Source organism: Ursus arctos, unplaced genomic scaffold, assembly GCF_023065955.2.
Source record: "Ursus arctos isolate Adak ecotype North America unplaced genomic scaffold, UrsArc2.0 scaffold_37, whole genome shotgun sequence".
NCBI classification, from domain to species: domain Eukaryota; kingdom Metazoa; phylum Chordata; class Mammalia; order Carnivora; family Ursidae; genus Ursus; species Ursus arctos.
In genome coordinates, this window is record NW_026623053.1 from 13,623,571 (window position 1) to 13,651,159 (window position 27,589).

Genomic DNA, 27,589 nt, shown 5'->3' on the forward strand with positions numbered 1-27,589 from the left:
AAAGCCACTCAAGTTCAAATTCAGTAGTAAATACAATTTAATAGTATAAAATACTATTTCATCTCACAATTATCAACCCATGAGGATATTCTGATGAGGTTCTGTAGATGATATTTCTGTAAGTCCATTTTGTCAACAAAGAGTATCTTAATTTTTCACTGTATTTATGAGAGCATCAAGAATTAGGACTTCAGTTCTAACACACTCTCCCCTTGTTTCTGCTCACAGATTTACTGTACACATCTGTAGGGATCTATGGTAAACCTCAAGTCAGATAAGAATTTCTTATGTATTCTGAGTTGTGGGCAATCTTCCAGAAAGAGGGACTTGGGGAGTGATGTTTTAAACAGGTGGGAGGCTTGACTGAAAAAAGTGAACCTGAAGTAACATCTGTGTTAAAAGACTCAAGTATTTGGGGAGGAAATGAAAAACAAAGCAACTCTCAAATTTATGGAAATGCACAAAAGGAGAAAGAGCAGATAAACCGATACCCTGAATATATGAGAAAGGGCAAAAGGAATTACTTGGCATGGATTCCTAGCATTTAGAACAAGATACAATATGAGAAAATTAGAGAAAAGGGTAATTTGGGTGGCTCATCAGAAAAGCGCATTTGGTAGGGGAATGTGTTGTGTGAAATTCATGAAACCATCCCTGTTGGATATGTTTTTCACCTTACCTGGAAAAAACACTCATGAGTGATGACCAAAGGAACTTCAGTGATGTCATCAGGGTGGGGTTGGAGGCTAGGACTTGAGGTATGTTAAACTACCTCCTGGTTCCCAGACAAGCCAATTGCAAATGCATAGGCCTTAGCTTCTAATTAAGATGACCCTAACATGGTATTTATTATTGGCTTTACCAAAACAACCTGATTAGGTTAGGTTTTCAAAAGGATGGGTATGATTATCTTCTAATCTTGGCACAATAGGGATAAAATAGGGAAAGCTTCGGCTAACATTTAGCAACATGGGAAAACAGAGGATTCTCTACCAGGTGGGATGATTGGCTGAGCTCCGTGCAGGTCGGCGACATACCAGAGCGTGGTGGGACAGTCTGATGGACTCCGTGGGCCTCCACGCCCACATCTCTGCTCTATCCCCCTTTGACGGACAGGAATGTGTTTCTGAGTGTTATTTGTCTGCCTTTCTCTTTACCACCCTTCTCAGTCCCATTTTCTCTTTTTTTGAATAATCATTTTGAGGCCAATCGACTGCAGGGATTAAAGGGTTATGAATCTTAAACATTTAGGAGAAAACTTAGTAACAGAAGCCTAGCTTCTGAGAAGCATGATAAAGAAAATGAATTTTCACCTATTCTCAATTTGGTCTCAGGATATCCTCAGTTAAGCATTAAAAATATTAATCAAAATTAATCAAAAAGCAAATCTGAAGAGCGGGTTAAGTTTAATAGGGAAATAGCATCCCAAGCCGTTTCAGTGAGCATAAACGTAGAAGCCTGTCCTTGCTCCTTTCGACCTCCAGGTGGTGCTGTTTACCTAGACACGGAAAGCAGGCGCCCAGCCCTATTTCTTTCCTTTAGGTTCATAGCTGGGCTTTCATTTTTTTCAAAGTATTTTCCGTTTGTACAGATGTGTTCTTATAAATGGTCAATAAATTTTTATAACCACTATTTGAAAAATTGCAAGATTATTGTGATTTGTGCTTCCTAGCCAAGAATATTTCTTTATATGCAGGACACACCCAGAGTCAGATGTTTACGTTTTTGTTCATTCATCCCACCTCCTCTACCCTTCCTTGCTTCTTAGAACCCAGGCTCGGCCACAGACAGTTGGGCTGTCAGTTGAACTCATCCAAAACCCTTTAAACACTTACGTGATTTAAAAATGGATTTGTAGTTCAGTTAAGGCAACTCAACTCCATAGGCTTCTGAGTAAAGAACACCATCTTTATGGGAATGCTTTTATCCCCCAAGGCCAGGGAGTGTTCCTCGCAGGGGACCTGATTTTTTGGTGAGAGGGCACTTGTCAGACACCAGAAATGTTTTGATGATCGGAGGACACCTTTATAGAGACACCCGGCAATCCAGTCCAAATTCTTCAGAAAAAGCGTTCCTAGGGAAAAACTGAGAGGGAGTCATGCACAGTGTCTTTCCATTTTGATAGATTTCGTGCCAGGAATAGTGGAAATTCCATTCCACAGTGTGGAACTAGAATGGGAAGGCAGTGGATATCAATTTTACCCTCTGTGAGGTTTGGAATTTTTAAGATTGGCTTTAGAGAAATGATCAACTAACATGCTTTTCTTGTCCTTTTTTCCCCTTCTCTTTTCTGTCACAAAGGGGTTTGTAAACAAGCTGGATGAATTCATTCAGTGGTTAAATGAAGCCATGGAAACCACTGAGAATTGGACACCCCCTAAAGCAGAGACGGATGGCCTTAAACTGTACCTGGAGACACACTTGGTAGGCAAGACTGTGTTGCTTTTGCTGTTAGTAATGGAAGGATTTTAATGCACTGCTTGTTTGTTTATGGGGAATATCAATTTTATTTATCAGAAGTCATTATATGCTAATGAAACCAAGTTTTAATGGGGTAAACTGCAGAAGCTGAAAATTTACAGGCATTTCAAGTAATATACTATGAAATTTAAATCCTCCATGTTTCAAGCTATTTTTTTTCAAAACTTTTCCCAGAAAGGTAAGTAATTAACTTAAATATACCTTAGAAAATTTGCTAGACTCTTGTTCTCTAAAGGTATGATTGAAGGTTTTTCCCTTTCTGAAAAATAAATAAATGAAAGAGATAATTTTGATGACCATTCTAAGCTTTCTAGAATTCTTGTAAAATTAATGAACCTCTCATTATCAAGAGGGTCTACATTATCTGTTCTACACTGGGTTATTTTAATAAAATATTTAAAATGATGATCTCCATCATTTTTGCTGCTATGTGGTTTTTTCAGCATATAATTAATACAACTGTCATTACACTCGTCCCTGTGCACAGGGAAAACCATGGAGGGGAAGTGGAAAATACTTGGATGAATATGCTTCTGAATATGTTAGAAGCAAGAATTATAGACTGGGGGACATTTGATGAACCTCATGAGGTTTTTACTGAATGCTTCAAATGGCCGATATCAATTATGAAGGGGTGGAAACCAAGTAGTGGAGTGTGATAAAGCATGAAGAAAAAGCACGTTGTCATAGGAAATGAAAATTCAGGCTTTAAGGATCTCATCTTTATTCCTTTCACCGATAGCATAAAATTGACAAAGGCAATGAACACGAATCCTTGGGTACCCAACTGTGGGGTTGATTTTCTGCCCCTCTTACACACTCAGAATTTGGATTGAATAAACATCGTCTGGGAGTCCTACATGTGTGCGAGTTCACAGGGTTCCAGACGGTTCCCTGTGATGTTAAATGAGAGAATGAGAGAGAGGGAGATGAGAGGGGAGAAGAGGGGAAGGAGAGCAAGGATGTGTTAGGCTTTTGGTATTTGCGGTTTGCAGTATGTTTTATAGCATTACAAGTAAAACAGCCTCAAAATCCTATTGCTGCATGAAAATAGCTTTGTGGATGATAAAAGATGACAAAACTGTGTGTAAGAGGATGAGTGTATTGCTTCCCTTTTTAGAGACCTGGGGTGATGGTGTGTAAAAATGCCAGTGACCCTAACCACCTCTCTTGTACATGGGTTTTTAAATATTGCCCTTGCTACTCAATTCCCTATTCAGTAGAGCCTTGATTTTTTTTTTTTAAAGAGGGCATTTCATAATAGCAAGATAAAGATATTCAGTGCTTTATAATGTAAATTGTATTAATTAGAATGTCAACTTTTCACTGGCATTGTTCTGACAGAAATTCTAATCTGTGTTTAAACAGGAGTATATGAACTTTATTTCACATTAAGTGTGCTGTCTTAATTTCTCTTGATTTAATATTTTATGGAAAACACACATTTAGTTTTTGAGGTCCCAGAGGGCATGGGGACATAAAGGGTACTTTAACTCTTGGCTATTTGTTGAAAGCCAGACTAGGAGAGTATGAACCAGGGTCTCGCTTCTCTTTGGGAGTTGAGCAACATGGCCTCTTTGTAAACAATTGTGCACTCGTTGTTCTCAAGTCCCTACCACAGAGTTCCTTCCTTAGCATCCCTGTGTTGGCCTCTGCCTCATTCTAGCCCACCCCTATTCACTAGAACTTTCTGTGAGAATGGAATGTTCAAGGTTGCACTAACATAGGAGCCACTCACCACATGCATCTGCTGAGCACTTGAAATGTGGCTAAAGCAACTGAAGAAATGAATTTTTAATTCTAATTAACTTACATTTAAATGTAAATTGCCACATGTAGCCTGTGACTACTGTATTCTAGCCTTAATAAGTTGCCGAACTCTTTACAGCTGCCCATGATGAATTGCATGCTTTTGTACCTGCCTCATGGTGACAGTCTCATCCAAAATGTGGACCCCACCATCCCCTTTGCTGTGAATCTCTACCCTATATCTGTAGCAAAGAGTCCTTCTTAAAATGTTTATCTCTTAAAGAATAACCTTGTTGTTGCCTAATGATCAACACTTTCTTGAAATGAGTTTTCTCTATTATCGCGTCTAATTATATTGGTTGGAAGAGAGATAACATAGGAACATCTTTATCTCTGCTTTCCAAAGAGTGAGGTACTGTGCACTCCAGACCTGCTCAGTGAATGTTCAGTGGCAATCACAACTTTGACTTCTGAAATTATGAATAATACTGGCTACCAGTTACTGAAGGCTTAGCGTGCGTGGGTCAGCAGTGATACTTAGGGACAATTACTGAGTCACTGCCATGCTGCGTTATGCAGTGTCTGTGACTCTAGATACAGCCTGTTGTTTAAACGTCTCTCAGACAAACCGAGTTACTCCATGTCTCTGAGGACAATGTCGACATTGTCCTCCTGATCGATACTGTCATTTATTTTTTTTATTGTATTTCCTTACTGTGGTGCTGAGTTAATATTAAGTTATTCTTCTCAAAAGAAGGCAAAGAGTGTCTGCCTTCCCATAAAGAAAGCATACAACTAAGCCCAGAGATTTATATCCTTGAATTCAACTGGCATAAGTCATTGCTGCTCCTTCCTGAGTGAGCAAGTGGTATGCACAAGATTATCCAGTACGTAGAGGTAGCTATGCAGGTTTCTTTAAACACCTCTGTAGATTCTATAATTCAACATTGAATCAACAGATGTGTGAGCCCCCGAGTTCAGTGTCTTCCTTGGTTTAGCCATGGGTTAGAAAAGTTGCCACTCTGCAGTGATTATTGTAAAGAAAAACAAACATAAAAACAATAACAAAAGTTGTACATTTATATTTTGATACTTAGTTCAATTATTTTCCATGGTGGTAACCAAGGGTTTTTACCAACACAAATCAATTAAAGCTTCACAATACCTTTATGAGAGATATGAAGGAGCTTTATTTTAACTGTAAGAAGTACTGTGAAATTGCAATGATACATCAATGATTTTCCATGATAATTAATCATCTGCTTGCAACCTGGCTGCTCCTTTCAAAAATACAATTCCCGTCTTCCTAGAAAATAACATTCTCAGGAAAATGTCATTCTGGAAAGGTATTTTGTGAGTACTGAACATCCCTCTTCTTTGAAAACTTAAAACAGTATTGTATACATATGTTCTCGGCCAGATTCCCTTCTTCCTCACCTCTATTTTTTTTCTGAAAACAGCTTTATTGGAGGTATAATTGACATACAATAAATTGTATATATTTAAAATATATACATCTCCAAGCTTCGACAAATTGGCAAATGTATACACCCATAAAACCACCTTCAGAGTCAAGATAGTGAATATATCCATCACCTTCAAAGACTACCTCATGACTCTTTTGTAATTCCTTCCTCCCTTCCCTCCTGGCCTTTCCCTAATCTGTAAGCAATTACTGACCTGCTTTCTGTTACTATGAAGATTATTTTTGTACTTTCTAGAATTTTACATAAATGGAGTCAAACAAAATGTGTCCTCTGTCTCTTCTCTCTCATCTCCCCCTGCCCCAGGTTTCTTTCACCTATTTTGATGTTGCATGTTTCAACTGCTTATTCGTTTGATTTGCTGAGTAATATTCCATTGTACAAAGTTATCACAATTTGTTTATCCTTTCACTTGTTGATGGACATTTAGGTGGTTTCTTTCATCACCTTTCTTAGTGTCTAAAGAAACAGAAGTCACCAAAAGCTATTTTTGACTAGATGCGTTACGAATAGAAGCATCATAAATAGTTCTGGGCAAACTATTTAGATTTTTTTTCCTTTAAGAGAATTCATAATATCTTCAGAGTGAGAGTGCTTATGAGTAAAGCAGCAGAGCAGGACAGCAACTTCTCCCTCTAGAGATTTCATTTCACATCCATATTTGCTTTTGAAAAGATAACTCTGATCTCCCAAGTACTTTTTATGCATGCCTAACTCACCAAATGGGCACCACATCATATAAAACCAATTGCGGGAAAACAAACCAGCAGTTTCTAAAATCTATAGCAGACCAGATATCTAGTAAGGAGAAAGCAAAGTCTAGCTGACTCCAGACAGCTGTGCAAGAGTTAGGAAGAAGAACTAAGCACAAGGGCCTGGCTTAAACTTGGGAGATAAATTCGCATAGGTAGTACCATGTCATTTTGGGCAAACAGTAACCAGCTCCATAGAAATAGCATTGGAGGAACAGTATTCTTAATTCAGTTTGATGAATGAGAAAACACGGGGAGAAGTGGTGATGAGGAGTTCATCTATATCAAGCACCTGTGTGTGTGCCAGGCAATTATGTAGGTGCTGGGAATAGATGATGAATGAGTCTGGCTTCTTTCTTCCAGGGATTTGCAATCTAAGGGAGATGACCACAGATTAAATGTAGTCATCTCTAGGGCCATAAAAGATAAATGTAATATAATTTTGAGCAGTAAACTTCTTGTAGGATAAGCAAAGTACTGTTAGGAGCACAGAGAGAAGTTTTATTGGTTCTTCCTGAGAGTAAAGAAGCCTCAAAGAAATAATTGGATGTAGACCTCGCTGGCCATATGGGATCTTTTGGATAGAGAGGGGAGGAGAGGAGATAGGAGGAAACTTTATGGCCAAGTAAGGGAGGTGTGGTGAGTCATCTTGTGTGGCTGAGATCAGGTTGGGGTCTTTCAGGTTGGGGCTGATGGTGAAGGAGATTGAATGTCTTTTTAATGGGTTGAATGATTCTCTGGGCACAGAGGGGCTCCGTGAGGGTTTGATTTTATTTTAGAACAGGAGAATGACATGAATCAACTGTAAATTCCATGGGGTTAGGGTCAATTTGACATTGATTAACTGGATGAAGTCCCTGGCTTAGAGAAAGAATAACTATGAGCATAATGGAAAATGGGTTTGAGTGTAGCATTCGAAAGATATGCTGGTACAGACAATGTTATCGGTTTTTTAAGGTGTGTGTGTGTGTGTGTGTGTGTGTGTGTGTGTGTGTGTTTGGCTCATGAATATGTGGATGTTACACAAAATTCTAACGGTAAATAAAGGAAGGGAGTAAAAAGGTAGAAAGTCAAAAGTAAGCCTCCTACCTCTGTCCCCTCGGTGACCGATTCTCTTCCTCTGAGGCATCCACTTTCCTTGGTTCTTTATATTCTTTCAGAGTTATTCAAGGTATTTGGAAACAAATGCATATGTGTACTTAACTTTGTTCCCTTGATGTATGTTACCAATAATTCAAAATCAGTAAAGGTAAAACTACTTTATCCTTTCTGAATGTCCGCACAGTGTTCCATTTATGAATATGCCATAATTCACTTAGCTAGTTCTTTATTGATGAAAACTTAGGTTGTTTGCAGTCTTTTTTAAAATTATGAACAGCGCCTCAGTGAATATCCTTGTATATTCATCATATTGCATCGTTGTAAGTATATCCTTGGAGTAAATACCTTACATGTGAAATTTCTGGACCAAAGGTTATACACATTTACAATTTTTCTGTATTGCCAAATTGTCCTTGATAGCAATTGTACCAGTTTATACTCAGGAGGGCATGAGAATGCCTCCATATCTGCACATCCTTGCTATGAAGTATGTTATCACATTGGGGATCTTTGTCCATTTGATAGTTACAAATAGCATCTCATTGTGGTTTAGTTTGTATTTCTTATCTTTTAAGTGGAGTCGAGTACCTCTTCATATTTTTAAGAGTCATTTGTATTTATTTTCTGAGAACTGTCTGCTCATATTCTTAGCCAATTTTTTTCTGTTGGGTCATTGGCTTTTTGCTTCAAGATTTATGGGAGTTTTGTATATATTAAGGAAATGAGTCCCAGATCGATGATGTGAATAGAAAGTATGTTAAAAGGATAGTATTTGGGGGATTCTGTTCCAAAAGAACATGGATTTCTCAACAGTTTGAAGAATCCGGGGTTCAGCAGACGTCAAGGCCAGGCTGATAAGCAGGCAACAGGTCTCTACCTGTGTCAAAAGCATGTTCGGATTCCAGTCCTGGGAAGACCAGTGTGTTCCAGGGAGCTTGCTTACCTAGGCATGGGTGGAACAAACCTAAGATCAGGGAGGCTGTTATTGAATGCATGGATGAAGTGATGTCTAACCATGAGAAAACTGGAGAGGATGTGGGTCAGGATTAGGTAGAAGGAAGGTAAGAACAGAAGAGAGTGGTTAGATTAGTGGGAGGGGGATGAGTCAGAGTTCTCTTTCTGATGTTCTCTCTCAGTAGTCAGAAACCTCCTTGCCAATGTCTGTTTCCTCTTCCCTACTCTCCCCTGAGGCTACTAATGTCCTTGACAATAGCACAGCAAGGCATGCTACTTCACAGCTAACAGAAATCTGACCAAGACTTGAATGTTATCGAAGAGTGTGAAAAGTGTCAGAAAGCTGTGTAGAGTGGGATTGAAGCTCTAGGGCCATCTGGGGGTGTGTGGAACCGGGGAATGTGAGCATTACAAGGAATATTACATGGGAAAGGGGGCAGATGTTACAAAAGCTCAGTGACCATGGGGGGCATGTGCTGAAGGTGAAGGAAATTTTGTCTTTCATGCAGATGCTGATATTATGGAAGTAAAGGAAAACATTATATTCACTGGGGAAAAAATTCAAACTGTATAAAAGACTGTAAAAATAAAAGTGAAAAGTCTTACCCTTCTTTGGATAACTTGCATAGACAGTTTGTTCTATATCCTTTTGGACCTCTTTATGTAAAAGTGCATACATTTTAAGAGTTTTTAAAATTCATATTATACATACTGTTCAATGACTTGCTTTTTATATCTGAAGATATCTCAGACATCCTTCTGTCAGTACATGAAGATCTACTACCCATTTTACTTTTAGCAGCTCCTTAATATTTTATTGTGTGGATGCGCCGCAATTTATGTAATCGTTCCCATGATGATGGCCATTTAAGCTGCATCCTTATTTATGCTTTCGCAAATAATACTGCAATGATCATTCAGGGTTTTTTTTTAACATCAGTTAAAAATCTCCTCCTTGTGCCATTAGTGTCTGTTTATAGCAGCAGCTGAGGGCCCCCATGTAATGAGAGTCCCCTCATACGCTAGGGACAGGTTTTGCTACAGGCCTGGAAAAGTGAGTAGAGTCTATGTTTATGTGTGTATAGAGGTTGAGTATGTGTTTATAGGGGTAACTTTTAAAGCCCACCTTCTAGAACTTCATTGTTCTTTTTAGGATCGGTACCTGCAATTTGAGAGTGCTACCACAAGGTGGCAGTGAAGCACCCAAATCCTGCGGACAGTGTTTACAGTCTTGGTATCCTTGAAGGGTTTGAAAATTTTTCTTTAATGTGTCATTACCCTAAGTACTTATAAAGACAGACTGGATTAAAGTGGTAATGTTCCTGGCTAACAAAATCGCCATACAGATACTTTGATGCATTTATCATCTATATTTAGAACGTCATGCTATAACGCATTTTTTATTAAATAGCTTTCATTTGTTTCATTAAAAAAAACACACAATATACTAATAACAGAGTTTTTAGCCATACAAGAAAATTTCCCAAAATACACTCAGCTGGTTTTCTTTTGCTTGCCCTCCTGTCTCCACCTCAGCTCCATTTTTCATTGCTTGAAGTTAAGAGATGATGAGCTTTTCTTTTTCCCACTTTCTGGTGCCCACCTCTGCCTGGCTACCTTTCTCTGCTGAGATGATAGGCAGCCCTGGCCAAAGAAGGCAGAGCTTTGCAAGACCAGCAGCTGCCACTGTACAGCAGCGACTGAATCGCTCAGCTAACAGGAGGCAGTCAGTTAGACTTCAAAAGCCTGAACTATGTGAGTTTGGCCGCCACTTCCCTCAGCCTTGCTGAACAGAGCTGGTGGCCTCGTAGGAGCTTTGAAGTTCCATTTGCTTATTGCCCTTGATTCCCATCAGCTTAAGGTGAATAGCTGAGAGTTTAGTAAGGAGCAGCATTACTTCTCTTTGGGGGATTTAAAATACTCAACTCCCAGCCTTGAGTTACTTCCTTTGGTGGGTTGGGAATGGAAAGCTCTGGTGGGAATTCATAAGCATGCAGGCATTTTGATGTTGATATGTGGGGACAGGAGGCTCATTTTGGCCATGTGGAAGTCCTGGACCCCGTTCCTTGGCTCATAGAACTAATTCTGTACATCTAGGAGACAAATAGTATTGTCTTCCATTTTCAGTTTAAAAAGGATCCCTGAACTGTTCAGAGCACCCGGGAATACACTCTTGGATTGACTCAGTTTAAGGACTTGAGCGATGATACCCAGCAGTTCTCATCGTTTTGAAAATTGTTGGTGGCTAAACATTTTACCAATTTATTATTTTGTTTATTGATCTTTTTAGGACGGAATGGGTGTTTAAAATTAGGGTGCCAGGGAAACACTGCATTTCTTAAGCACTTTTTACTTAGAGCAGTGATAAGCTAAGTGCTGAGGAGAATGTTTGCAGACTGGCTTTGCACCATGAGGCTTCCAGCACAGGCTGCAGGACACTGTATGGACAGAAGCCAGTGCGGGACCTGACTCACCTGAGCCCGGGTGCTGTCACCTCCCACCTCTCTTCCTGTGTAGACCCATGTGCAGATGCTACTTACCTACTGTGTCACGTGGAATTTGAGAATCTTGAACCTGTTCGCTCGATATAAGTGATATTAAGATAAGAGTTTCAGGCCTGAAACAGATCTGACACGAAAAAACGCCTGCTATGGCTTCTGAAGATTGTTGTGAAGATAAATAAACACGTTGTATGTGAGGATACTTTGCTCATTTGGGGAGAATCGTGAGCATTTTCCTTGGAGACCTGAGAAGAATACGTGGTGTGAGAAGCTCAGGTGTCCCTAGAGAGGTTGGATTTCTCCCCATCCACCCAGACCGTCACCTACTTGAGGGGATGGCTTGTGTGTCTCTGCTGTCTCCTCTGACACCCAGCCTTGCATGTGCATAATAGGTACTAAAAATATCTGCTAGATGAATGAATGAGCATTTGTAAGAGCAGTGTTACAACCATTACAGGCAGCAAATTATAACTAGTATTGTAAATCAGCAAACAATAACCGGGAATGTCTGCAAGTTAAATTATTTCCTCTACTATTTCCAAACCCAAATGGACTCTGGTCACAGAGCTTTCTGGGTATTGTCTGGTATATTTGTGACAAGAGAAATGCCTATAGAGGGAAAAAATTGGAATGTTTTCTCCTGTTTTCAGGATGTAATTCATTCCCTTTGGCAGAAAACCCAAGGAAAATAAAAATGTTAACTCAGATATTAGAAAGGTTTAAAAAAAAATTCCACAGGTTAATGTTGCTCTTTCAAAATACGAAGACGATATGACTAGACAGGATGTTAATGATTTGACATTACAAAATTTATTAAATTTATTTTTTAAAGCAGTTTGGTTCCCCCTCTCAAATGCATGAAGCATGTGGGAGTTGAAATAGATTTGCCCCAGGCTGCCAAACAAATTTCTAATGGAAGTAGAGTCCTTCAGGGATTGCCCTAAATCCACATAATATTCTTAAGTCTTGGTGTTTGCACTGGGACCTGTATATTAGCAGATGTACATGTGAATAATGTACTCGTATCCATCCATCACCTCGGTGACTCCACATCTGTAGGGGCTGCTGCACATCAGTTATTCCACTGCAGGGGGGAGAGTGATATTTGGGCCAGCATTGACCTCTTTTTCAATCAGAGCCTCAGAGCAGTGTGTTCTGGAAGTCAAATGGTCCCTTTAGACAGAACCCCTGTTTGAGAATCCATTTGGCCTAATGTGGCCATGCTGGGAAGTCAACGTGATTACCTGTGCCAGGTGGGGAGGTGGCATCCAGAAAAGCAAATGAAAATGTGGTCACTAAGAGGCACTGTCAACATTTAGGATCTCTCCCATGTATCTGCTTCTTGCATAAAATATTAGCAAGTCAATCAGGAAAGAATGTCAACCTTAAGTAAAATACATTTTGCCTTCCACACAGGAAAAATGCAACTGTTTATTTGAAAGAAATTGTGATTTGTTTGAAGAGCTAAACTCACCTTCAAGTGCTTGGAGATGTTTTTATTATCTGAGGTTTTAGGAAGAAAGTCTCCTTAGGAGGAATGAGGGTTTTTTTTTTTTTTTTTTGTCTTTATATCTTAGTGACTTCTTCTTCTTCTTCTTCTTCTTTTTTTTTTTTTAAGGAAAACAAAGTTTTTATAATGCTTCTCTTTTTGATCATAAACTTGGAATATCTTTCTCAAGAGTACATAGTGCTTTTAAATTTTTTAAGCTTCTGATATTATACCTGAAGTGTGTTTTCCATATTGTCATAACTGATAAATCAGCAACAAATGTAGCCACTTCATTTTGTTGGGGATATAGACAATTGTGGTGGTGGCTGACCATTTATTTAATTATGTGGTAAGTACCATATGATGAGAGGGTAAAGTTAAATTGATGATTTGGGCTATCTCAGCCAGGGTACAGTTTACATGGCAATTACCCTGGGATCATCTAAGTGTAATTGGCAAGTAATTTTGTAAGGGAAGGAACATGACAGCTCATTTACATGGTGTTCACTGAGTAAAATTTGGAGGCATTTATCAACCACTTCCAAGCAAAGAGTGACTGTACCAACATCTCCCAAAGTGCCATGTGCAGTTTGAAAGCTATGTGGAAGTTTTTTGTTATGAATCTTTATTTGTTCTCTGCACATTTGGTAGGCATGTTCTGTGTGCCAGGCACCGTCCAAGGCACTGTGGATTCAAAAATGATTGAGAAGGAACTCAAGGAACTCACAGCTGGGAAGCACACACATCACCAGTTAGTTATCCAACATGGCAGCAAGTAGCGGTTTGAGCTCTGCACAAGTACTGGGGATACTTAGGAGAATGTGCAAACCGGGAGGATAAAAGAAAGTCAGGGAAAACTTGCTAGAGAGATTGACCCCTGAGGTGAATCTTAAAGAATGAGCAGGGCTTAGCCAGGGAAAGGGGAAGACTGTCCATACCAGTCCTTACCAGAGGTCCCAGTGAGCGCGGAGTCTGAGAGGAGCGAGATGGCTGGTGTAAGCTGGAAACTTGAAGCCATTCAGGCACATTTCAAGGCAGACATGGGACCTGAGAAGCAGACTTGGTTGGGATTTTAGAGGGCTCTGTAGGTCATGCCAGGGGCTGGACCTTATCCTACAATGCTGGGAAGCTATTGGAGGATTTTAAGAGAAGGAGCATCTTTTTCGGTTGTCTTGGAGGCGGGCCATTCTGTATAATAAGATGGTTTTCATTGAGCTAGTATGATATGCCAGGCTGTGTTCTACTGGTAAAAAGGCCTTTCTTCCTCACAGCAAATGAAGTAGGCACTAACATTTCTCCCTTTTTAAATTTGAACAAACTAAGTGCCTAGAGGTTCCCCACAGTTACACAGTGGGTGGGTGATGGAAGAGCTGAGATTTGAACCCAGGCCGTCCAGTTCCAGAGTCCATGCTGTCACCAGTACCTACATGATGTTATGGCCTCCTTGACACAATCGATTGCAACTGCCTGTTTATAAGATGCACATCCTCCACCCCCCATTAGACTGTGAGCTCTGTGAGGTCAGGGGCTATATTTACCTTGTTCACAGCCACATCCTGCGTGCTTAGGACAATGCCTGTGCCTTCACAGGCATGCCACAAATAAGGAATAAATATAGTTTTGAGGGGCCATGACCAAAGCTCTCGAAGTCAACCTAGCAAGGGATGATGATGGGGGCCTGACTCAAAGGCAGTGTTAGTCAATGTGGAAGAGTCGAGGATGGAGAAATTAATTGGCAGGGCTTGATGATTGATTGGACGTGTGGATTTTGTTGGCATATTCTCACAATGTTTCTGATTTCCAACTCCCACACTGGAGAGATGACTTGGCAAAAGAATCTGAAGCAGAGGAAAGCTCGTGCTGCTTTGCACAGAGCTCTTAAATTCCTGAGAATAAATGTTGCAGACTCAGGATGAGAAGTTGGAAGAAACTTCCCTGGAGATAGTTAAAAATAGAATGAACACATCTGCCAGGGATGGTTGAGGGACGGAGCTGCCCTGGGGTAGATGAATGGTTAGATGGCCTTTGGGATTCTTCCCCCTTTGAACATTTTCTAGTTTAGAATAAATAAAAAGTCTCCAAGCCACCTATCCTGAACTGTCTGGCTGAAAGATAAAATCAACGTGTCCAAGGACTGGAAAATATTGAGTCCAAATGCCTGGACTGCAGACAAGGAAACAGAAGCCCACAAGGGTTAGATGATTCGCCCAAGAGCACGCACTTGAGGCAAGAGGAAGCCCCAAATCATTGGCCTCTCGGTCCGCGTGCCCTCCGCCCCAATCTCAGAAGGCAGCATCTATGTTTGGGCGCCTCCTGTGGGCAGGCATGTGCTGGGCGGTGACACTGAAGGAAAGACAATGTGCTATCTGCCCTGGCGGAGTTCAGAGGGCCTCGGCAGTAAGTGCTCCTTGTCGTCTGAAGTCACCAGAAAGTACTATTTCCCACAGAACATGTTTGGAAAAAGAGAAAAAGAACTTAAAAGTCGTAATGATTTTTCTTGGGTCCCACTTATTTCCGGGCGCAGCGTCAATGCTTTATAATCATTATCTCTAATTCTCACAATAACCTAGAAGTCAGTATTATTTTCATCTTCTGTTGTAGAAAGCCAGAGCACTGAGAGCTCATTCCAAGAGACCAGACTCCGTTAACTCCAAGTCCTGCCCTGTGCAAATGATGTTCACATTTTGTTCTGTTTCCCCGCGGTCTTCTGTTTCCGTGCACTGGGACTATTCATTTACATAGGTATACTACCATCACAGACGCAATTCTGAATCTTCATTTTTTTGGGCTTGCAATACGTTCTGTGTATTTTTCATGTGATTTCATAATCTTCACTTGAATGGCTGTATAATGCCTTGTCAAGTTTTTAGGAGGTTCTTAAACAAAGAACTGTTTACTCATAAAAATCTTTAACTTCTTGGCACATATGGCGTTTGCGAGGTATATTTTATATTTTGAGGACAAGATGATCATACTCTGTCGACGGCTTTGGGGAGAGGGGAAGAGGACCTGCCAGGCGCGACCCAGGGGATGGGGCTTTCTTCCTCACGAAGAGCCCCTGCGGGAACGCAGGGTGGTGTAGGCATGTCTCAGAGTGGAGCCCGGGTGGAGATGGCCCGAGGCAGGTAGCAGGTGACTTTTTAAGTCTCTGCTTTTCTGATTGAACACACATTCTTCCTCCTGCCCTTGTAAAAAAAAAAAAAAAAAAAAGCAAGTTTTCATTTTCTTAGGGTAGTAAAAATCTTTTGTGTGAAGAAAAAGTGTCATCAAGTGCCTTATTCATCAGCATATATACCATCTCTTTAAAATGACAGTGGGAGTAAAAGTTCATCAGTTCAATATGTCTTTCACATTGGGGGACTCCTGACTAATAACCTCTGGTATTTATCATCCGAACAGCCAAAGAACTAAATTCTGGCACACGCTGCTCTCACACACTGAGAAAAACTTAAAAAGACAGAAGATTTTCTCCATTTTTTTCTTCTTTCATTCATTTAGAAGAAAAGCATACCTTTTTTTAATTAAAAAAATTGTGAGCATGCAGAAACATCTGGCCTGTATTACCATAGCAGCCTCCTAAATGGCCTGCTTGTCTCCAGTCTGCCCTTTTAAAAATCAGCTCTGCACAACAACCAGAGAGAGCTTTCTAGAACACAGAACTGCACCAGTCCCTCTCCAGTGTTGCTGACATCTTCTTCCCTCTTTCATGGCCCTTGGGGTTAATGACCATCTGTAGCCACAGCTTCCACCTCTCCTGCTTGTACCCTGTCCCAACCACACAGAGCTGCTCGTGGCTTCCCACTTCCTGCTGCAATAAACGCTATCTCCAGGCCTGCATACAAATTAGTCCTTTCTCTGCAACCTCCCTGCAAGGCTCTGCAGAGCCTGGCGCCCAGCTTAGAATCCCACAGCACCTATCCAGCACTTACCACACTCACACCGAATATAGCCCACAGTCTTGGTTTTACTTGGCCAGCATGATACTTTAATTTAAAAAAAAAAAATCTCGTTGGGTAGGACATATTACTCTTCGGTTTGCTGAAGGTCCCATCACTCTCTATTAGACACCAAACCCTAATTCCACATTTATGCTGTGCTGGGTCATATAAGGCTACTGGCTTTTTTTTTGTTTTAATCTCTTTTACCCAAAAGACTATATGCTGCTTGTGCCAGGATTGTGTATTGTGTATTGTTACCTTTTGTATCTCTAAGCCTGGTAAAGACTGCCTGGTAAATATCTATTAATTTATGCCCTTAAAAAAAACTGAAATTGGTCGGGAAAGACTCAATAACTTTTTTTGGCCGGATTGTTCATGAACATCCCAAAACTCACAGACCTCAATGGACCTGGCAGACATTACCGGTATTTCATTGGATGATTGAAAGTCTGTGTTCACGATACTGTGCCACTAAGGCTGAGCCACTTTGGATCTTTAAGCCTCTGAATGTGATTATGGTCTTTCCCACTATTTGCTATACCAGGGGATCCATATCTGTTCTTATGAGTCCTCATGAGTAGTCATTCTTCACCTTTGTCATAGTTTTGTCTACCAAGGCATACATTTCCTTGATTACATTTCATATCTGCATGACTGCCATACTCCCATCAAATGGGGCTCTTCAGAAGTTTGAATAGAAATGGATTAGATGTAGTATTTTATCTGTTTTGTAAAGTCTGATCATGGTCAAAGTACAATCGGTATGCTTCCCCAAATTTCGATTCTGCCAAGGAGTAATGCTCCCAGATCTATCTGAGCTGGTGAGGCTAGAGATTGCAGGTATGGAAATACCCATTGGTCAGCCTCTGATGTACCATCTCTTTGGTAATCCAGTCCTTTGTTCAGTCACTGTATTTTCCATTTCCATTTCCATTCCTCTTCTAGATGTTCAATTACATGCTGCTTTAAAGACGTGAAAAAAGAGCTGGTGTCTCATAGAACCCAGATTACTCATAATTAAGGAATTTCACATAATCAGTGACATAGGAATGTGGTACCCACCTATGGCAATGTTGTTGCCATAAATTAAATCTTCAGAGGATGCCCTGCATTTTCAGGGAATGCTATGGATATTGCAGAGGGATATCAGGCATTGCTGAGGGAACCTGTTAGGAGCACAAGAATGGAAATGTGTCCAAGTATCAGGTTCAAGGAAAAAGAAAAAGAAAGAAAATAAAACCCTTTTGTCTAAGCTTCCTTCCCTAAGGAAGAGGTGGGGGCAGAATAGGGAGAGCTTATTACAGAATCCTTTAGCAGCCAGAAATTTCATTGACAATTTTGTTAATGTGCCTGTATGGCTGCCTTCTCAGAGGCCCATTGTGTATTCCTAGTTGATATTATTAATGGTTAATGGGTGCACCTGAAAATCAAGCAATATTGTACCATTTGGGTAATAGATACATTAAATGAGTCTTTTCTACAGCATCAAGCTTATCAGCTTATCTTTTTCCTGATAATGAATACCTCATCTTCTCCACTTTCCTAATCAAATGCTTCCACATCATCTTGAGGCAGAACCAGACCCAGCTGCATCTATTCTATACTCTTGGCTTCAATTATGTCAAATTATCCAACCTACTCACAGGTCCTTAGGTTCTCTTTTGCTCTGAGACATAGGCCTCATGCACCTCTTCAGAAGCTCATGATTACGAACCATTCAGCACAAGTCTGTTGTAAGTAAACAGAGAATCAGAGAGAGCACTAGGCTGAATTTACAGTTATAAGGAAATCTGTAGAACAGGTTTCTTCCTAAATTGTGGCACTCTCACGTCAATCTCAAGTGTTTTTCTTTTCCTTGTCCGTTCTTCCTGAAACATACAGGAACCTTAATCCACATGGCATTGCTTCAGAGTTGAGGATTTCTACTGCAGGGGCAAAAAGTACATGCAGCCATATTTTGGCTATAAAATAATAAATATTTAGTTTTTCATAGATATCATTGTGTTTGCATTGACCAGGAGCATTAGGCTTCCCATACTTCACCATACTTTATGTTATCCAACCATATACCTGTAGCTGAAAGAAGATGATACAAGAAAGAGTGAACAGCCTGTGGGGAAACTTAATATGGTTTTTTTCCCATCGTATTTGGCTAAAACTTTACTCTTTCTTTTGCCTCTAGTCAGATGAAATGGTTCATCATTTTGGAGCCAAAAAAAATTTTTTAATCAAAATTCTTATCTGTATACTTCATGGTCTGATCTCTCTGTCCCTATCTCCTGCACATCCAGATTCTTTTAATCTGCTTTTTCTTTTGAGGTTTAAAAAGACCCCCTTTCCTCCACCATCAAAAAGAGAACCCAGATTCACTGTTGAACATCCAAGATGATGTTCTTGAGCTGTATTTTGTTCTCCTAGTAACATGTTTATTTGCCCTTTGATGCCAGAGGCCATGTTTTAAACCCCTTAACTCACTATTAGTCCAGTGTACAGAACAGGCACGATGCATGGTTTTTGAATGAATGATACCTAATTTCACAATTTATGGTAGTTTAACCTCTTTCATCCAAATTACATTCTAACTGGGTCTGTATCATCATGAATTCTGTTAAATATTCTTAACACCACGCTTAGTGCTGTGCATATAGCTATTGCTCAATGAGTGTTCAGTGACAGCAAAATACGTTGTATATTTTGGAACCCTGTCATGGAAAACCCAACATTTGGCGCACAGTATTTCAAACTCATGGTCTAATTAGTCAACTCAAGGAATCGATTTTCGCCCTAAAGACTAGCCATTAACTCAATAGATTGGTTACTATGATTACTCTACACTGGACCTCCTATGGTCAGAATGCCTTCTAACATTCCAGAGGTGAGAAATTTTTGGAAAACCAGCTGTGTTTCTTGAAATACCTAAATGGAAGCCTTCCTCTTCAGAGAGTTTTATTGATCCGCTACGACAGATATCCATTATTTCTGCGAATTTATTGAACATCTTGTGTGTGACATGAGTTGGAAATGAATGTGAAACTGGCATTTCTTTAAAATTGCTTATGATTTGGTAGCCAAGTATAGAAAGAAAGCAGAAAACAGATGATAAACTCTATAGTAGAAACACACATAAGGAGCAGGGAGAAGGGAGTATATAACTCCATGTTGTAAAGCAATCGAGAAGGCTCCCTGAAAGAAATGGCTCTGAGTTGAGATTCAGCCATACCAGCAATTTTTGGTTTTTGGATAACTGTCGTGAGTGAAAAATGCCCCCAATATGCTTGACGTATTCATTTTTCAAGCAGAGTCACATTGTAAGGAATAAGCTTTTAAAAATCAAAGATTTGGGAAGCATTTGACTCCTCCGTACAGCACCTCAATCCACTTTGATACTCGCTGGTTTGTGTGATATCTGAGAAACAGCTGAATCCAAACCTTACTATATTAATGGATTTATATATATGCATGTAAGGCTAATATATTTTATGCTGCCAATTTTTTTATGGTTTCATAAATAGTGCTATCACTAACATTTTTAAAAAGTGAAGAAAAGAGCTCATATGTGCTGGTAGAAATTCAGTGTATTTTATAGAACACTGCTACTCCTGATATAGCCTACGGGATGTGACTTTTCATAAAAACCTAATGAATTTCTAGATTTGTCAGCTGTTTCCAAACAGATGCACTCTGCTAATCTAATGGAAACATTTTGAGCCCAGATCCCAAATATCAATAGCTTTTAGTATTGCAAATTAGTTTGTCTATTGGGTAAATTGGGCTGTGTGGTTCTTGATAAAAAGTAGCAAGTAATTTTGTATGGATGTTTTATGTTTAGCTGCCTTGCCAGGGTTTGATGCTCATATTTTTCCTTGCAGAGTTTTAAGTTGAATGTAGACAGTCATTGTGCTCTCAAGGAAGCTGTGGAGGAGGAAGGACACCAACTTCTCGAGCTTATTGCATCTCACAAAGCAGGTAAATCCTCCTGAAATATTGCAAGCCTTTATGTCTCCAGACTATTAAGAATGAAGAAGCATTGCTGTAAATTACTGCATATATTCCCTTCCTTATGTATTATTAATATTTACATTATCAGATTGACCTTCAAGATTTATAAATGTTTCATATACTGCATACAATGCTGTGATACTTATAAGATGAAATACTGCCTCCAAATGGTCTGTTCATTTTATTTTGGGCTTGCTGTTCGCCCGAGTTTCAATTGAAATCACATTCCTGAAAACTTCACATTGACATGCTTTTTGATGTAGGTGCTCTGGAAATAACATTAAGATAATGAATGAGAATTGTGCAAATAGTTATAATGCATATGCATTAGGGTACTTATAGATAGCATTACAGATACAAGGCAGGCGGTCTAGATATATCCGATTATTTCCCTGCGAATTCACACACATGAACATTTTGCATGTTTTTTTTGCTGGTCATTGGATTAGAAGAGTTTGGCCTTAAACCAACTCTTACCCAGTATTAATGTATTTATGAGGAACAGATTATAAATAAAAAATAGTTTTGTCGTTTGGTTATACTTATCCTGGTAGTAAAAGACCATAAGACAGGATGAATTATAATTTGGCTCTTGCTTTGAGCTCACCACAGCTAAATAAGAAAAGAGCAGCATTAATCGGACGTGCTAATGCAAAAGACTGCTGTCTTAATTCTGGCCCATTTACTATACCCCTCACTGAATTCACTTTACCTATTTCTGTACATCTTTCTGATCACTGTAAAGTCTCCACACAGATACACACAGGGCCTTTTCTTTGGAATATGAAGCTTCAGTGTTAGGAATTTTTATATATCGTGATTTTTGTTCAACATGCATTTTTGTTTTAGCCAATATACTGAAGCTAAGTCGATTCCGAGCCATGCATCCTTGTGGGGATCCCATTTTTGTGTCCTTATGCCTATTGTGAAGGCAAAAATCCCCAGCCCCTCTCCTCGGAGAAAAATGCTTATGTGGCAGGTGATGATAATGGTCGTTTGAAATTAAGTTAACTATTTGAAATATTCATCTAATTTACTGGATAAAAGACAATACTGGCTAAAAAAGGCAGTCAAGTCTGTAACTTGTGCTTTCTCCTCCTTTTGGAGAAGGGCTGAAGGACATGCTGCGGATGATTGCAAGCCAGTGGAAGGAGCTGCAGAGGCAAATCAAACGACAACACAGCTGGATTCTCAGGGCTCTGGATACCATCAAAGCCGAGATTCTGGCTACTGATGTGTCTGTGGAGGGCGAGGAAGGGAGTGGAAGCCCCAAGGTAAGTGGCTTGAAGTTTGCCTGATTTCCTCTCATTTCTGCCTTCTTTTGAACTAGGCACCACTGAAGTTTTCTTTCCACCCCTAAGGCTTTTTGTTTCTACTGGGTAAACTTTGTATATCTATTTCTATATCCATCTATCTATATCTATATATCTATTTGGATAGATATAGAGAGAGAAAAGATAAACAAAATGAATGGCTTAGTTTAAAACAATAAAAAAAAAAAGCCTACAACTTTCAAGTTTTCCAGGAAGAGGTCTTTTTGTCAAAAGTGGCAGGGTAGGAGGGGGACAATACTTTAGGGGTAGGAGAAAGGGGGACATAAAACATTTAGTAAACAAAACATAAAGCATCTTTAACATGAATAATCAGAATGGTTTTAAATTGTTTTGTTGCAACTATAAATCACTATAATCCGTGCAATCACTCAGCTCTGACATCCATTAGCCGCTTGGTTACAGCAAATTAACAAAGAAGAGAGAAAGTGATTCATTATCTCATTCCTGTTAATGACTATCAGATGCATTGCCTAATTAGGGGATGGTCATTGTAGTGGGAAGAAGGTCATATGCTTTGCTACAAATCTTTTTGCTCTGAGTGTAAGTTCTCCATAATGGTGCATGCACCGAATACAACAAGTACTTTAAAAATGAGTATTGACATGTCTTGGTTGTCTATTTTAGATTTACAAAATAACCCATAAAGCATATGCAGTTAAACTTTAAATGAGGCACCTTTTACTACAGTGCACTGCTGTTCTAAAGGTATCTTTGGACTCATGATGTGAAAAATAATTTTATTAATTTGATATTTTCATGTAATCTCTCTTTCTTTTGTATTTATCCTTTTGGGAAAGTACATGCAGAAAACCAGTCTCATAATAGACTCAGCATCGAAACATATTGCAACGTGGGGGGAAACAGATTTAAGAGTTCATGGTTTCTATTCCTGGCGTGGACAAAGTAATTAAATCATCATCAAGTCACATTTATTCAGCATCCATGTGGATTGGCATTGTGCTACATGTGTACAGAGCAAGTTAAACAAAGCCTTTACCTTCTTAGACTCGTATTCTTCAGGGTAGGCAGAGGAGAAACCCCACCGGCCCTGCAATGGTGAGACCCTGCAGCCAGTGAAAAGCTCAGATTTATAGCTTTGGAACCTCACACAACAACCTTTAACTTACTTGTTGGAAACAGAGAATGGAATGATGAGCTCAGTTCCACTTAAAGAAAGCTCCTCGGAGGAGGTCACATTTCAGGAAATACTTGAAGGAAGGAAGAGCAGGGGCTTGGCACATGAGCACACATTTTAGGAAGTGACGTGATGAAAGGATCAAAGCTGGAACTAATAATATGGAAGGGAGAATGTATTCAGCATATTTCTCAGGGCAGAAGTAGAGTCCTCTCAAGGAGCAGGCTGCAGGGAGTTGTTGGGGCTAATGCTTTGGCTGGGGTGGGGGGCAGTGATAATGAGAAAAGACGAAACTCAAAAAGCTCTTGTGTTCTATTTATTTAACAAGGTGTAGTGATTGCTTCCTTTTAAAAGCTATCTTGTATTGGGTGCATTCTACATACCACATGCTTTTCTACAGCACTTCTGTGGATTCTTTCATTTAATTCTCACAACAAACCTATCCGGTAGTCTCATATAATCCTCAGCGGAGAAATTGGAGGCCCAGAGAAGTTAAGTAACTTGCCTGAGGTCACACAGGTCCCAAGTAGCAGAACTGAGATTTGAATTTGAGCCCTTTGGCCCCAGAGCCCATGTAGGTCTCCACTTAGAGTACTGCCTCTCACTGGCACTGCTCAGGGCCAGGTATGCTGGTGATGAACAATTAGTCTCAGGGCCTGTCTCATGGGTCTTGTGGTGAAGTGGGGAGACAGACTTAAATCTAATAATCATTCCTTTATAGATGGTGATGTGCTGTGAAAGAAAAGAAAAGAAAAGGGAGCAGCCAGAGGTTGGGCTGGGAGAAGTGATTTAGATCAGGGCATCACGGAGGACTTCTCTGAGGAGGCAGCATTCTATGAGCAGGCCAGTGCAGTTGGAGAGAGAGAGAGAAAGGAGGGTCTGAGGGAAGCTGGGTGGCCTATGGTCACACAGGGGAGGGTTTTGTAGTGAGGAGGGAAATGACATCATTGATTGGCAGCATAAAAGGCTGCTCCTGGTGTGCTGTGGACCATGGGTGAGTGGAGGCGGGATAAGTGCGAGTCATGGTCGGGAGGTGCCAAAGAGGAACTGCAGAGATGGTGCAGGCACCTAAATTAATAAAAGACTGAGGCTACAAATGAGTAGCCCTCTTCACTGGGGCCAACTGGACTTTGATACTTTGAAATCAGCTCATTTTGCGGGGGGTGCGTATATTGAGAGGAAGTAAAGAAGTAACCAAATGAAGAGAAAGTATTATCCAAGGAGAGGCAGTGTCAGCATTTCTCAAAAAGAGGAGCACCTGCCCAGGCCTAGCCTTGACAGATCAGAACCTTCTGGCTGGGGCCCCAGAATCTGCATTCCTCAAGCTCCCAGAGAACCACCATCTTACAGACTCTAAGGAGGCCCTTTCCCTGCAGGGCTTAGCGATTCTCATACAACTGGGATCCTCACGCAGAATGAAGGGAAGTCTTATAACAGCAAACAATTGATATCAACCAAATGTTTTAAAACAGGGATTGTTTCATTAACTCATAGCTACATCTTACCCTAATGAAAGGTTATACAGCCATTTAAAATCATGTTTTATAAGAGCATTTTAAAACATTGGGAAAGTCCTATAATATACCATTAGATATTTTTAGATATCTCTGAATTTTCCAAATCTCTACAATGACTAAAAGTTATTTTAATCAGAAAAATACAAATACAAGAATTAAGAAGTGATTTAAATGGCAAAACGGCTGATGATCATCTGTGGGGACTTGAGATATCAATTTAAAGGTCAGGAGGAAGAATAAATATATCTGGTTCTTAATGATTTGGGTGCCTTGATTCTAAGAAACAATGACAGAAACCTCTCTGTTTAAATCATCCCCAAAGTCAAAGTGTGTTCCTCGAGTCCCTTCAGTTTACAGAGAATAACCCAAGTGTTTTTCGTTACTGCTATTTCTATGTCCAGCATTCTGTGTCATGCTATGTGCGCAGAGTCGTGCACCTACAAACAGCTCCCGGAAGAGGCTGCTGGAGGGAGGTTCTGGCAGCCATGGAAGCTGAGGGAGGTGCGGAGAGTTTGACCCAGAGGCAGCAAAACCCCAGGCCTTCTACCTCTCAACTAGCTCTGTCTTCCCAGTTGGGGCTGAATTTTCTCTGGACAAATGAACTCCTCCATAGTCAAGGGTGAAGGTGAAATCCGTTTAAGACAAAGGTAATATATTTCTCATTTAAGCTTAGGAAACTATGGAGAAATCAGTATGATGATTCTTTGTGTCTGTTTAACATCCATGACCTGCCTCCCTTCGTCTGTGGGGCAAACACAAAGAATATCAGGGAAGGCTCAGACTCGGACTGATGTCCGACTGCCTGAGTTCAGCTCTGGGCGCTCACTAGCTATGTGTCCTTGGGAGAATGACATCACTTCTCTGTGTCTCAGCTTCCTCGTTTGTAAAATGGAAGCAGTGATAATATACCCTGCAAACGGGTTGTGATACAGATTAAAGAGTTGACATATCTAAAGTGTTTAAAACAGTGCCTGGCACATGGGGAAATCCTAGATAAGGGTAAATGTACAAGTTTTCATTTCTGGTGGTGGAGACAGTAAACAAATAATTATGATAGAATCTGATAGATACTCTACTTAAGATAGGGTTGCAGCACTATGAGTACACAGAGAAGGAAATGATGAACCCTGTTTGGGGATATCAAAAGAAAGATTTACAGGGGAGTTGATGTTTTAAATGAGGGGTGGGAAGGATTTTTGTCAGCGTGAAACATGTGCAGAGACTTCAAGGTGCAAAAACGTGTGGCATGGCTGGAACATGGGATCTTATTGTGGACGAGAATTAGGCTGGCTTGCCACAGTCTGCACCAAGGCTCACAATGTGACAAAAAACAAAACAAAACAACAAAAAAAACCCTTAACGATCAGTGATTTGAGGAATAATTCTTCATATATCTGTAATTGACACTATCCAAACCAGAGAGAGAACCCTATACAGACTACATATCTACTATGTACTGTTTAAAAAGAAACTTTTTTTGCAGGAAATAGAGCAAGCTTAACTAGGTTACCCTGAAGTCGTTCAAGACTAAAAGCTTGGATTCAACTTGTTATCTATCATGTCAGTTCTCTTTCCATGACGTGACCTTGCATAGGTCACGTACAAGTTGTGCCATGAAATGCATCTCCAAGCATAGCAGTTATGATCATCCATTTCATCTTAGACCTAAAAGAGAACTAAAATTAAAACATAATAAAAAAAATAACTCCAGAATTCATCTTAAGTTTACTTCAGAAGCTGCTGGGAACTTGAGAAGCATAATAGAAAATCTAAAGAATATATCTAGGGGGTATTTTTCTTTTTTACCTTGTTTGAGAGACTGCAGAAAAGGACTTGGTCTTAGAAATCTTGTAAAGAAGGAGGATAGGAGGAAATTCAAAGACTCTGGGAAACTTCTCCCCCAGGACTCGGCAGCATACCTTATTTGTTGTATTTCATTTTTTAAAAAAGTGTTTTCCCAGGACTGTGCGATCTTTTATACATGGAAATAGAGAACAGAATTCACCAGTTCTAGAAATAGAGCTTCAGCACTCACTTCCAAGGATTGAAAATATGCTTGTAATTATGTATTTTATTTTAAGATAGATTGGTTAAAGTTTATCAGCTAAAACTAGGCTTTCAGTATGTTAAAATTTTTGAATGGTGTATAGCTGGAGGGATTTCAAAACACTGAACACCCCACACCTAAAAAAGGCTGCATTCTTTTTTTTTTTTGACCTTTCAAGGCAAAAGCCCAAAATTCTGAAAACAAGAATGCGTTCTTAAACTTTGCACATTGCTTCCTTTAAGATGTTCTTTTTTGTTTCTTTACTTTTCACCTATTCAGCCATCATTACAGCTGTCTTAGAATCAAGCCCAGGATGTCCCTAACGTGACATCTCAAACTTTGCATCACTGTAATCAGACAGTGGTTCCTTTGTCCTCTTTAAAGAAACTGATGAGTTTGTAGGGGCGCCTGGGTGGCTCAGTTGTTAAGGATCTGACTCCTGATTTTGGCTCGGGTCGTGATTTCAGCCTCCTAAGATTGAGCCCCGTGTTGGTTCCATGCTCAGCAGGGCATCTGTTTGAGATTCTGTCCCTCACCCCCCGCCCAAGCTTGCTCTCTCTCACTCTGTCAAATAAATAAATAAATCTGAAAAAGAATAAAAGAAACACGTAAGTTTCCAGCACAAAGAATATTTGAAGATTTTATTGTAAATTCAGAAAACTTCACAGCTACCTGAAGGATGACCTACCTTGGATTCCATCGAACATCTTCATTTCCTTAGTGAAAGGAGACACAGGGCTAGGTGCTTTGAACTCCAGGGTTGTGCTTATGTATCTGCCTTCTTTGAGGTTCTTAGATTGACATCTTAGATTGTCATCCCTTTGGAAATGGATATCAGACTATGAAGGTCATCAATGTTATCTGTTCAACAATAGCACTTAGAGCAAGCTTAAGAACATTTCTTAAATATATTTGCTCAGCCCTACAAAGGGCAATTTTACGTAGTGGCTAAGATGGGACATATGCATGGCCTCTGACTTGGTCATGTCGCAGACTACCTGGACTTTATTCAGATATCTAGGGAGGGCAAGTCCAATATTAACATACATTTTTTTGTGTTTTGTTTATCAGACAAAACCTAGTGTTATATTACTGAGTGTTAACCTAG

The 27,589-nt window shown here is 39.9% G+C and overlaps 1 protein-coding gene across 4 annotated transcripts in view; it reads left to right on the forward strand.

The window, feature by feature from the left end:
* Positions 1-27,589, forward strand: part of AKAP6 (A-kinase anchoring protein 6) — a 457,477-nt gene that overhangs the window by 228,678 nt on the left and 201,210 nt on the right. For 2 of the 4 annotated variants that reach the window (XM_057306386.1, XM_026513573.4), the window contains exons 5-7: positions 2,302-2,424; positions 20,319-20,415; positions 21,559-21,722. In XM_057306386.1, the coding sequence (XP_057162369.1) occupies positions 2,302-2,424; positions 20,319-20,415; positions 21,559-21,722 (384 nt within the window). Of the gene's footprint in view, positions 1-2,301; positions 2,425-20,318; positions 20,416-21,555; positions 21,723-27,589 lie in introns of all 4 variants that reach the window. The other 2 variants (XM_048222174.2, XM_057306385.1) reach the window with 1 other exon arrangement.